This window comes from Podarcis vaucheri, assembly GCF_965113315.1.
Source record: "Podarcis vaucheri genome assembly, chromosome: 8".
Lineage (NCBI taxonomy): Eukaryota > Metazoa > Chordata > Lepidosauria > Squamata > Lacertidae > Podarcis > Podarcis vaucheri.
The window spans coordinates 73,580,926-73,593,689 of NC_138766.1; the positions used below are offsets into that span (position 1 = coordinate 73,580,926).

The 12,764-nt window shown below is 39.6% G+C and overlaps 1 protein-coding gene across 9 annotated transcripts in view; it reads left to right on the plus strand.

Moving 5' to 3' along the window:
* OXR1 (oxidation resistance 1) overlaps nucleotides 1-12,764 on the plus strand; it is a 189,228-nt gene that overhangs the window by 161,763 nt on the left and 14,701 nt on the right. For 7 of the 9 annotated variants that reach the window (XM_082235550.1, XM_082235555.1, XM_082235551.1 and 4 more), the window contains one exon: nucleotides 534-690. In XM_082235550.1, the coding sequence (XP_082091676.1) occupies nucleotides 534-690 (157 nt within the window). Of the gene's footprint in view, nucleotides 1-533; nucleotides 691-7,233; nucleotides 7,372-12,764 lie in introns of those variants that run through there. The other 2 variants (XM_082235553.1, XM_082235554.1) reach the window with 2 other exon arrangements.

The following is a 12,764-nucleotide window of genomic DNA, read 5'->3' on the forward strand; positions in this document are numbered from 1 at the left end:
CCACCCCCAAAAAAGTTAATGGGCATTGCCATTAAAATGGTGTATGTGTGCACCACATATTGTGACCGATTATGCGAGGCAGGGCTTACTTGGGCTTCCCCAATATTATTGATGCCTGAGAAAGACACGCATTCTTAATTTATGGACTTCACTGTCGCAAGTTGTGCTGATGGCTTAAAATTTGTTTAGGGAAATTCATGGATAAAGCTTTCAGTGGCGAATAGTCAATATGCCTGTAAACAATTGAAAGATAGCTCTTGATACCTAGTTTTATTTAGGGATGAGTGAGGAAAGAATGAAGTACAATACAATAGTTTTCCAGTCCCTTTTTATGCTTCTGAGTTATTGTATTCTAAATTTTCATTGGAATACATTATTAAAAATTGTAATGAACATTCACTCAAGTTCTTTCTTTTCAAAGAGAATAGTGTATAAGCAACAGTGGAAAGGTATTTGGAAGAAATTTGAAACATGTATAGGTCTTTGTAAGTTTGAAAGTTCAGTAACTACTTTTCTCTTTTGCTCTCTGAAAGGACTGAGCATCTGTATGCCTTTTTTGTTCAGTGGAGTCCAGAAATATATACAGATACAGAGGAGATAAGTAGAGAGCCTGGGTTTATGGTTGTAAAAAAATTTGAGTCTGAAGCCAGTGAAGATTCAATTAATGAAGCAGCTGCTAAGGAGTGGGAGGTAAGTGATTTTAAAGATTTCTTAAAGACTGGAAGACCTAGCTTTTGTTTGAAAGATTTCAACTTTCTATATGAAGAATGTCCATGGGGAAAATATAAATTAGATGTTTTTTAATGCAATCTCTATTTTTAGGGTGCATTTTGAGCCAAACTACTGTTACATGCAGGTGTGTATATAACCTGTAGTCTGACTCTGTTTAAAAGCCATTTTGGAGAGAGGTAATTTGCAATCGGAGAAGGGAAAGCGTAAAACATTTTCCTTATCAGACTTTCATTCCCAGCAGCTTTTCTTCTCCATGAATTGCAAGCTTGTTGAGAAGGAATTGAGCCCACCCCACACTATTTTACTTATCTCAATCACTTCCCACTCATCACCCTGCTTCTTTTCCCAGTTTGAAAAGTTCCATCAGATTACCATTACATTTGTTCATTCCTAAAGAAACCGATGAGCTTTTGGCTCAAACAGTTGCTACCTTGCAAAAGATATATGCAGTTTTGTACTGTTTTGCGAAAGGAAAAATAGACCTGCATGTTAATTTGTACATGTAATAAACCAAATGTTCGTGTTGCCCGGGCTTAGTTTCTAGTATAATGTATGTATGTATTTATGTACATACGCTTAACATGTTATTTTAGTTGTGTGCTGGTGTCCTAAACACACACACTTATGTACTCCATAATATTATGTGACTCAGTGTACGCTTGTTGTGCTCATGAAGACTTGCTTGGTTCATCTTTTGTAGATGTTGTAGATGTTCCAGTTGCTGGTCTTGATTCTAAACGTTACAGTGTGTTACTCCTGGATTTGAATCAGAATCTGCTGTATTTTTTTATTAGTTACAAAATCAAGACAGGAAAATATGAGTGAATTTTAATGTGACACCTGTGCAGAAACAGATTACATATAAATTTAAGCACCTCTGGATTAGAAAACAATGAATTCTGCTTTATTGATTCTTTATTTAATGTACATTTGTTTTTCAGTATTTTGATATTGCCATTTTATGAATCTAAAATAGACTTAAAATAAAATTTCCATATAATAGGTATATAGTTATATACTTTTTGTTATGGGAATTCAGTGATTACTGAGAGCGTTTCATGAATATCCTAACAAAAGTCAGTTTGCAAAGGTTAATGCTTTTAGTCCATTCACTTTCTTTTCTGAGAGATCAGAATCTCGTATTAGCAGTCTTTTGAGATTCATTTTAAAGGGAAGGAGCTTAAAAAGCAGAGGAAGTTATGGTTTGGACATTGAAATAATGAAAACTGAGTTGCTCTCTTGGAACACAAGTGACCATTGTTATATCCATTTTTAGTATATTCTGCTGTTCTTACAGGAGCTTTCAGGACAAAGATTCCTGAAGTCAACCATTTCATGACTTTCTTGCCAGCAGTAGGTTATTGCTACTGGAAGAGTATGCCTGTGTTTGATTTAGTCTGTGTAGTGAAACAGCAATATTAATTCCCTAGTGTGTGTGGGCAGTCTGTAAGTTACCTACTCAGGTATTGCTGGTGTACAGCTGTGGATTGTTGAGAGAAAAAGATGCAGAAAAGCCTAGTGATGATCCTTTGCGTATCTGGTGTTAAAGGTAGAAACAGTTGAACAGTATTGTTGATGATAGACATTTTAATGCCTCTGTTATTCTTAAAGTGTTTTATGGGGTTTGTAGGTTTTGTGGGGGACTTTCTGGTCTGGTTTTTTTTTAATTAAACTTATTCTAGAAAAAAAGGTCTACTTTCAGCTATGATGTCAGCAACATACAGTTCTGGGCTAAATGATTTTGATGCACAGAACATTGGTTTTCTGGTCCCCAACTTTACCATTTACTGCTCAGTATATCAAGTCCATAGTTTATCTTGTAAATTCACCAAATTTACACTTCAGCACTTTCCAGATGGAAAAAAGGAAGAAAGACTTTAGTGATATATAACATTGATCAAAGCAGCATTTTACCCCTATAGAAAGGTACCAAATTACATCTTTACCATATCTGACTGTATTCCCACGCACACTCACTGGAGTAAGCCTCTCTAAACACATGCATAGGTTTGTACTGTCAAGTCTTTTTTAAAAAATAGGAATTCAACTGGAGTGCTTACTGCCATTTGTAAGAGTGTGATTTGTTAGTTTAACAGTTAGGTTTGTGTGTGATATACATACAGTAACACAAACTTTTTTTAAAAAAAATCAGTTTTGTGTAAGACAATTAACAAATGTGCATGCATTGCCTACTTCAACACAAAATTACTAATACATGATGCTGGTGGGTGAGGTAAATAGTAAAAAGGTGAATGACTGTAAGCTTGTTGGAACGGTCTTTCCCATGCAAATAGCTGTTCAGATTGTTTTCTGTTTAACATCAGATGCGATATATTTTTCTACATAGGAGGCGCCATTAACTTATGGACTGCCCCTCCTGCCAGCACAATACAACTTCTCTCTCTCTCTTTTTAAAATCATTAAATTTTCCATTTTAACAATCCAATCAAACCATATCATATATTCCAAATTATACATATTATTCAATAATCAAACAATTCAAACATTATGCCAAATTAGAAAAAAGATTCGGGGGCACTTCACCGTGCTCCGAGGTTGGTATACAACAATACAACTTCTCTCAATACAACCCTTGAGAGAAGGTCATCTGTATTACAGTTTCTAGCACAGGCCCTCCAGTTCCAGTAACACCTGCACCCTAACCTAAAAATAAATAAATAACCTGCGAAAGGTATTTCTGAGCTGCAGTAGAATAAATCTTCTTGACCTGTGTCCAGTTCTATTGGAAGCTGTTTCAAAGAAACCACATCCTGTATTGATACAAATAGCAGGTGTAATGCTTATTGAAAATATTAGGATTTGGATGCTTTCCAATATTTGGACTAATTCCTGTTACTAATAAACCGTGAAACTTTTCCCCACCTTTCTTTAATAAGCCTTGAAATAAGATCCTGCAGTCTCTAAATACTGTTTTTAGTTTGTTCTCTTTACATTCATCTTCATGGCTATGTGAATTCAAATGCTCTGCAAGTCTCCCTGCTTGTTATGTCAAAGTTCAAGGTCAAAATAACTTTTGACAAGAGGCAGGATTTTATTTTATTTTTTGAATGTGCATGGGTAGGTTGTAAACCATTCATTGTCATATATCAATTTTGAGGGCAAAATTGACATTTAAAAAGGGTGTAAGCCTTGTAAGATGACATGTTGTCATAACAGTCAACTTCATATTATTGCTCTCCCTAGGTGTACTGCTACATATGATTGTGTTTGCGAGAGACAAATCAAATACTTTTTTCATACTGTGCTGATTTAAATATTCCTATACAGCACCTGGCAGAACTGTCACCTGACAGCAGCCATTATATCAACCTCCCTCAACAACCACTTTGCAGTACCTATTATATCAGGCTATGATAGAGGTCAGAAGAGAAGGGATGCAGGTGGTCTCTCCTGGTGCAGTTGAGAGGCCACCAACTTTTGGTATCTCCTCTTGAACTTTTTTCACTCCAGCTGGTCATTAGAAGAATTTGAAACTACAGTACTGTAAAAACTAAGTTCTTAGTTTCTTCCTCTCTGTTTGTGTTCCTTTTTAAGTGATTCTTCCTAACAACTTTGCTACCTATCCTGTATCAAGGGATACATGAATCATTTCAAGGCAAAATACATGAATCATTTCAAGGTGCATTGCACACAGCTGAAATAATTTGGCATCTGTAATCCTGAACTAGCTTTTGTAACAAACTAGAACAAAATAACTTCCCCCAGAGGCCCATATGTTATCATCGATTTGAGATTAGCCATGTTGAAATATGCAACATGAAGTTTTTGTAAAAACAACTTAGGTTTTGTAAATATAGACTACTAACACTAGTGGAACATTAGTATGTGGCTCTTTCCTGTAACCTGATGATAGAAGTTACCTTTACATAAGAAGATAAGAGCCCTGCTGATTCAGATCAAAGGTCCATCTAGTCCCACAACCTGTTCTCACACCAGATACCCATGGAAAGCCCAGAATCACAAATAGTGTTCTCATCAACTGGTATTCAAAAGCACTTCATTTGTGACAGTGGAGATAGAATATAGCCAGCCTTCATGACTTTGTTTAATCTTCTTTTAAAGCCATCCAAACTGCTGCTCAGGGCTCCTTTAGGAAGAAGGCCAATAGATATAGATATGGTAAATAAAATACCATATATACTAGAGTATGAGCCGACTTTTTCAGCACTTTTTAATACTGAAAATGCCCCCTTGGCTTATACTTGAGTGAGGGTCCTTTCGGGCTGCTCCTTCCTCCTCCTCCGCCTTTGCCGCTGTTGGTGGAGGAGGAGGAACAAGCAGCCCAAAAGCAGCCCTTTTGGGCTGCTTGTTATTCCTCCGCCGCCGCCGCTGCCACCACTAGGTTTGTGGTGTGGTGAACCGGCTTATACTTGAGTCAATAAGTTTTCCCAGTTTTTGGTGCTAAAATTAGGTGCCTTGGTTTATATTCGGGTCAGCTTATACTCAAGTATATACGGTAAGTTGTGGGCCATCACTGCATCTTGTGAGAGTGAATTCTTAACTCCCTAGCTCAGGGTTGCCAGACCTTTTGGACTAGTAGGGACATTTCCATTTTCCGAGTGTACTGGGAGTGCCAGTCACATACTCACTGCCATGGGGAAGATGTGGCATAATGCAGGATGGCTCCCATAGGTAGTGTGGCATAACACAGAAATGGAGAGACAGACACCCCCAACAACTTTATTCTTCACAAGGGAAGTCAGCTATGTCTTGCTTGACTTGGTTATGGGGAACACACCCACAGTGATGCTGTTGCTATCCAATAACAGCCTGTTTGCACCACATGCACCTTTTAGCTCTTTCTGTCATCCCTCCAATTTTGAATTCATTGTACAGACGATGCTTTCCAGTCAGGATTGTCTGACAGGAAGGTGATCAGGTTTTTCCATCTAATCTTCATCTACAAAGCCAGCAAAATACCTGCCAAGATGGGTGTGTAGAGGAAAAGCCTGTATATTGCAGGACCTCAGGCCAGCTAGGAAAAGTCTATAACTCTCTGCCTCTGAGGAACGATTGTGAAATGTAAGGGGTGTGTGGCAGACCAGAGCATAGCACGTCTCGTCTCTTCTCTCCACGTGCAACAGAGGGAAAGGAGGAGAATATACATATTTTCCACATAGCAACCAAAGCTAATTTATGTGAGTAGGTTTGTCATTGCACAGTTTAAATTATTTCATATGAAATAAAGAAATGTACCTAGGGAATTGGCTGCAGTGCAAAGGTTTGAGTTTTGTGGTGACTTAAATGCTTTGTTCACCTGTCTATATTTCTCACCCTGTCCAGCAGTCTGGGGAAACCCCAGCTGCAGATGAAACGTATTGGGTGGCATCAGACAATTCTTATTTTTTGGCCTAACTGTTGTTGTAAGGCCAAAATGCGATTCATTTCCGTGAACAAAGAACATGATACATTGTTTAAATAGGGTTTTGTATAAAATCTGTGCTGCTCGTGTAATAATTTTTTTATCTGTACAAATCTTGCTTGTGCCCCTTCAACTAGACATCTTTATAAACATTATTGTGATGTGGGAAGGTACACTTCCTATGCTACGTGATTCTTTTTCAAGGCTTATGCAGGCATATTATCACTTTCTTCCTAGATGTTTAAGCTAGAGTAATGAGAACTCTGTGAAATTGCTACTTTGTGAAACATGTTTGTAGTACTATTATATGTCACCGCATACACAGACTGTATACTGCATATACAATCAGTTTGCATGGGGTATACTATGTGTGTCTGTGAGACTGACTTACAGGGTGTGCATAATATACATGTTTGTGTCTGTAATGCTTTACTTCTAGTCTCAGGTGCCCAAGGATCCCCCCTCTCAAAATATTTCAAAATGTTAATATTGATGGCACTGTTACTTCCATTTACACCTGAGAAACCTGGGGTTCAGGTTATCCCATGAGACACAGCCCAGTTGTCTACCTACATGCATAGAACCCCCTCTTTCCCTTTTGATACTTTTCAGCTACACAACTGTATCAGACAGAACAGCTGAGATGGTTGGCTAGCATACTTTCAGCAATGTGTGTTATTTAAAAGCATATCTTTCTGCAAAGATTTAAGTGCAAAATGTCAATCAGATATCTTCCAGAAAAGTTGTGATCACACACAAAAAAGAACAAGTGTAGCTTATTAAAATTAGTTAACTGAAACAAATGGCAGTTTTTATTTTATATATTTAATTGTGGGTTAACACTGTTCTTGAAGAGATACAGTTCTGTTTTGACATAATTCTTACTAGATTCTAAAATGCTGTTCTGTCTCTTTAAACTATTCAGCCTTTTGAGCACTTTAGTGCACTACAACCTCCCTTGAATACAGAAACATTCCTGTTGTTCATTCACCAGGCAAGACACACCCCAGTGGATGCATACTATTCACCGATTAGCTTTCTGTCCTGTCAGTCAGTTGTCTGTGACTAGCACGTTATTCTGTCTTCTAGCAAGACTCTTCTGTGCCTGGAATTGAAAGCAGGTAGAGAGAATGTTGTGTGGAAATCCTTCTGTAAAGCTAAAATTGCTTTAATTTATTTTTCCAAGGGAAATGATTCGTTTCTGGTATGGCAAGAAAGGAAGAAAGCACCATTCAATGAAAAATAAATATACCCTGGTAATTCCTTTGAGAAATATTTTATTGATGTTTTGGCCGTCATTTTGATGATGATACCATGGCAAACTAGCAGTAGTTCCTGCTTTATTAATTCTAAGATTACCTGCAGAATTTTAAATTTTAGATAATTGCAAAAATACTGTAATTCTGAACAGTACAATATTTACTTAATAGTTGAACTTTGCAACCTGAGCATAATGCTTTAAAGTGATTTGGTTTAAACATAGGATGTAGCAATTTGTTGTAGGCATTGAGGGAAAATGCCTTTTAGGAAGTTTCTTATAGCAACTTGCTTGTTCTTGTGTATTTTAGCTAAAGATTATTTACAAACCATAGTATTAATCTAAAAATGCGCACGTTTTTCCAAATGTTAAATATGAAGTTTGAATAATTGTATCCCAAGACCTTGTATTGAATCTGAAATCCAGTGTGCAGAAGTTAGCTTATTTTTATTTTATCTTTATTTTATATGTTAGTATTTTGAAAATGACTCGTAGGAAGCAATTAGTGCCACTGCAGTTGTTGGGGTTTTTTTAATAAAATGGAGGATAGTCACTATGTCTCTGGCTTGTCACTGTAGCTCAGTGAGTCCCTTGTGTAACTGCCAGAAACAGGAAGCAAGGAACTGCATGTGGAATACTTGAGAGAAGTTCTGTAACCAAGTGCATTATAATAGCATGGATTTTCTGCTTGTAGTTGCAAGGCTACTTTCTACAGAACTTACTGTGACTTGTATAAACTAATTCGTCTTTCAGGAGGGAGGAGTATTTCCTCACAGTAAGCAGTTGCTAACTGGAATTGTATTTCATGCCAAATTCTATATTTCTATGTTTGTCATAGTGGTATTTCATGATATACTGATTTAAGAATCTGAAATTGGAAAATAGGACCAATCAAGGCAATCGGGGGAGGGGGGGACACATCACATTTTTTCTGTGTCTTGGTAATTGCATTAGTTTCGATCCTTTCTCTTTTGTTCATATAGGAAAGAAAATAATCTGACAATTAGGGTTGGGGTCTGGGCATATTTTCAGGCACTGTCATTTGCATTCTATTCTCTTTGTTTAGAGATAGACATAATATAATACATGTAATGTAATTGGAAATGAGGAATGGAAAATAGCGACTCATCTATGGGGAGAAACTTCGCATGCAGGTATAGAAATCATACTTTGACATTTTTTTTCCTTGCTTGTACATCTCTTTCTGAGATAAGATGTCTCCACTACCAAACATTCTGACACATAATTAAAGGTAAAGCTCCTTTAAGTCTTACATCAAGTTGAGGCCTGTCATCTCACTCTCACAATGCTCTAAAACCCAGAGTTTGTAAAATGTGAGTAGCGTCCTCAAAGCACTAAATATGTGAGCTAGCACAATAAAGAGAAAGTTCTAGGGTGGGTATAAGAATGCTGCCTGGAATCCTTTACATAGCTGAGATGTTTCTCTGGATTTACATGGGATGGTGGTAAAAAAACTAAATTATTGCATTCAATTCTGAATGTATTTCTGTGGTGTCATTTGAGATTATTGCAGTGCAGCTCCAGAACAGAGTTCTTTCTGTAGGCCGTCTGAAAGTTACCCTCCTTTAATCAAAAATTATTTTATTTAATTCTGAAGTTACTTGAAACAGCATTTTAGGGGCGTTGATTTTAAAATGTGTACCGTATTAGCTATTTTAAATCACTTTCCTTCTTTCTGTATTCTTTGTTAACTCTAATTGTTTTCACTGGTTGAGTACATCCTCATTTAACTCCTGGTACTTGAACAAGGGTGGTGCTGTGGTCTAAGCCACTGAGCCTTTGGGGCTTGCTGATCAGAAGGTTGGCAGTTCAAATTCGCCCCACGGGGTGAGCTCCCATTGCTCTGTTCCAGCTTCTGCCAACCTAGCAGTTCGAAAGCATACCAGTGCAAATAGATAAATAGGTACTGCTGTGCCAGGAAGGTAAACGGCATTTCTGTGTACTCTGGCTTCCATCATCGTGCTCCATTGTGTCAGAAGCGATTTAGTCATGCTGGCCACATGACCTGCAAAGCTGTCTATGGACAAACACTGGCTCACTCAGCCTAAAAAGCTAGATGAGTGCCGCACCCCATAGTCTCATTTGACTGGACTCAACCATCCAGGGGTCATATACCTTTACCTTACCTACTTGAACAAATCTGTAAAACGTTCACCCTGATTGCATAGATGATTGTATGAACTTTCCCAACCTCTTCTGCCCTTACATGTAACCATTTCTAACATGGATTAAAATGAAATTTGATATGCTCTTAATTTCAGTTTGGGGACCCAGACTTCACCTGCCGTTGTAACCATTTCCCCCAAAGGGTAGCTGTGTGACATCTTGGATGAGGGTTGACAACATGGTACTGTGCAAATATGTGAAGAAGGTGAAGCACGCTGGAGAAATTTGGAGGGAGGAGAACTAGATTTTTTTCTGTGCCCCCTATTCCCTCCTCCAAAGCAAGGGAGCTAAATTCTTCCCTTGGAATTTTTCCTATTTTTCTGGAACTTCACATATCTACACCTGCAGGCTTGTGTGTATGTGTGCTAGTACCTCACAGTGCACAAGAGACTAGTTGCCTTTACTACTCAGTTCATGTTTGCACTGACTTGGTTTCTCCTACATTGAAAGCACTTCCTCAAGCATCTCCAGATTTCATTGAATACAAGGATTGAGCACCCATCCTCCCTTCTGTTCCTAGCAGAGGAGAAGTGCGAAGAGCTTAACCATTGTGAGCTAGCACAGTGGTACCCACATATATGTCTTGTTACTGAAGAGAGGCATGCTGTATTTATTTGGGATTATGTCGCTTTCTGTGGCAGCATTTTGCATTATGCTATGGCCCATGGCTCAGCCATTTTTTGACTGGAACCCACAGCATCTTCTCAAAATTGCCCGTGTTCCCACTGTCCAATAAAGCTTGGCAACCCTTGATAAAAAGGGTTAGAGTCCACTTTATCAGGTACATTGAGTGTTATCCTAAGTTGGCAGCTATGCACACAAATGTTTGTGGAAGAGGGATAAGGATGGAGAGAAAATCTAAATTCAAAAAGTGCAGGCAGACAGTTGTGTGAAAGTTTTTTTAATATATGTTTTTTAAAGGTCACTACATTGACCTTTCCTAAAGCAATACTATAAGACATCCTGGCATGGGGGGTACAAATGCAGACAGCCGCTATCTTGATTCAGGCCGCAGCTAATAGAATTGAAGTTCCTTATTTATTATTTTATTTCATTTATTAAATTTGTATACCGCCCTTCATCCAAAGATCATAGGGTAGTTCGCAACATAAAAATGTAAAATAAGAGCACAAAATACATAATAAAACAAAAACAGAAGACTATCTCCCCTTCCCACAAACATATTTAAAAGTGCATAGAATGTTATTGAGACACTTTTTCCTGGCCCCTAAAGATATGTAATGAAGGCTCCAGGCAAGCTTCCTTGGGGAGAGCATTGCACAGATATGCAACTTGGTCGCCAAATTCTGCACCAGCTGAAGTTGCTGGACCATCTTCAGAGGCAGTCTTACAAATAACACATTGCAGTAATCTAACCTAGAGGTTACCAGAGCATAGAGAACAGAAGAGAGGCTATCCCTGTCCAGATTGGGGTACAGCTGGGCCATCAGCCCAAGCTGATGGAGGGCACTGCACCACTGAGGCCACCTGAATCTCAAACAACAGCAAAGGATACGTAAGTAACCCCAAGCTGTGTACCAGCTCCCTCAGAAAGGGGTGTAGCCCCATGTAGGGGCAGGCAACCTCCCATCCATCCAGTCTAGGGAACCACCCACAGACAACGCCTTAGCCTTACCTGGCTTGAGCTTCAGTTTGTTGGTTCTCATGCAGTCCATTAATGAGGCATTACAGTGGTTCAGCATATCCACTGCCACACCTACAGATGTAAAGGATAAGTAGAGCTGCGTGTCATCAGAATATTGCTGACACCATACTGCTTTGGGTTTGTGAGAGGGTTTAATCACTGCCTAGGATGTTTGTAGAGAAACTGACAGAATACCATGTGGCCTCACCTGTAGCTCCCTGCTGAAACCATTCCAGTATATCATGAGGAACAGGTGTTAATTAGTTTACCCATGCTTGTGTTATTAACACTGTTTTATGACTTAAGAATATATAAAGACCTAGAACGTAGTCCTATGGTAAGCTTGCAAGCAGGAAATAGGCAATAGACCTTTTCTGTGGTTACCCAGATGCAGGCATTCAGAGGCACGTTGCTGCCTCTGATTCCTGCAGGTAGCAAATATCCATGGTGACTAGCAGCTGTTGAAAGCCTTATCCTCCGTGAATTCTTCAAATTGTGTTCTGTTTTTATTTAGTTTTTAAAAGTTTTTATTCTAAGTACCGTATTTTTCGCCCTATAGGACGCACTTTTCCCCCTCCAAAAATGAAGGGGAAATCTGGGTGCGTCCTATGGGGCGAATGCAGGCTTTTGCTGAAGCTTGGAGAGCGAGAGGGGTCGGTGCGCACTGACCCCTCTCGCTCTCCAGGCTTCAGGAAGACATCCGCAGCCTAGGCAGCCCTGTGGGAGGTCCTGCAGGGCTGTCTAGGCTGCAGATAGCAGCCTGCCGCCCAGCGCGAGGGACGCCCTGAAACAGAGCGCCCCTCGCACCGGGCAGACATCCGCAGCATGGGGAGCATTGCAGGAGTTCCCCGCAAAGCTTCCCACGCTGCGGATAGCAGCCTGCCGCCCAGCGCGAGGGGCGCCCTGAAGCAGAGCGCCCCTCGCTCCGGGCAGACATGGGCCAGCCCCACAAGCTCGGGGGACAGCAGGGAGGCGCAGCGCCGCCATCCCGCTGTTCCTCGACCTGGTTCGGTTTCCCCGACCTGCTTTGGGGGGGGGGGATAAAGGGAAAAAAAATTCCTTTATTTCCCCCCAAAAAAACTAGGTGCGTCCTATGGGACGGAGCGTCCTATGGGACAAAAAATACGGTAAATGCTCAGAGATTTTTATATTGTGCGGTATATAAATTTTGTAAATGAATCTCTGTAATTCTGTTATGAAGTTCCTAAATTGGTGCCCATCGCTGCATCTTCTAGTAGCAAATTTCACCATTCAACTATGTACTCTGTGATAAAATATTTCACTTTGTCCTGCATCTCCCACCGTTCATTATAGTGAGAGAGAAATGCCTCCTCACTTTCTTTCTCTACAAGATGCATTATTTTATATTTCTGCTGTGTGTGTGCCACACAAACCTCCAAAGCCACAAATGTTGCAACCTTTCCTTGTAGGGCAGTTGTTCATGCTAGTGCTTGCATGCCAGTGGCTGGAAGGTCCAGAGGCATAAGTAGGCAGAGCAAAAGATGTGACTCTTACCTGTATACCAGGCACACCCAACTCCCAAGAGACTGCAATCTACT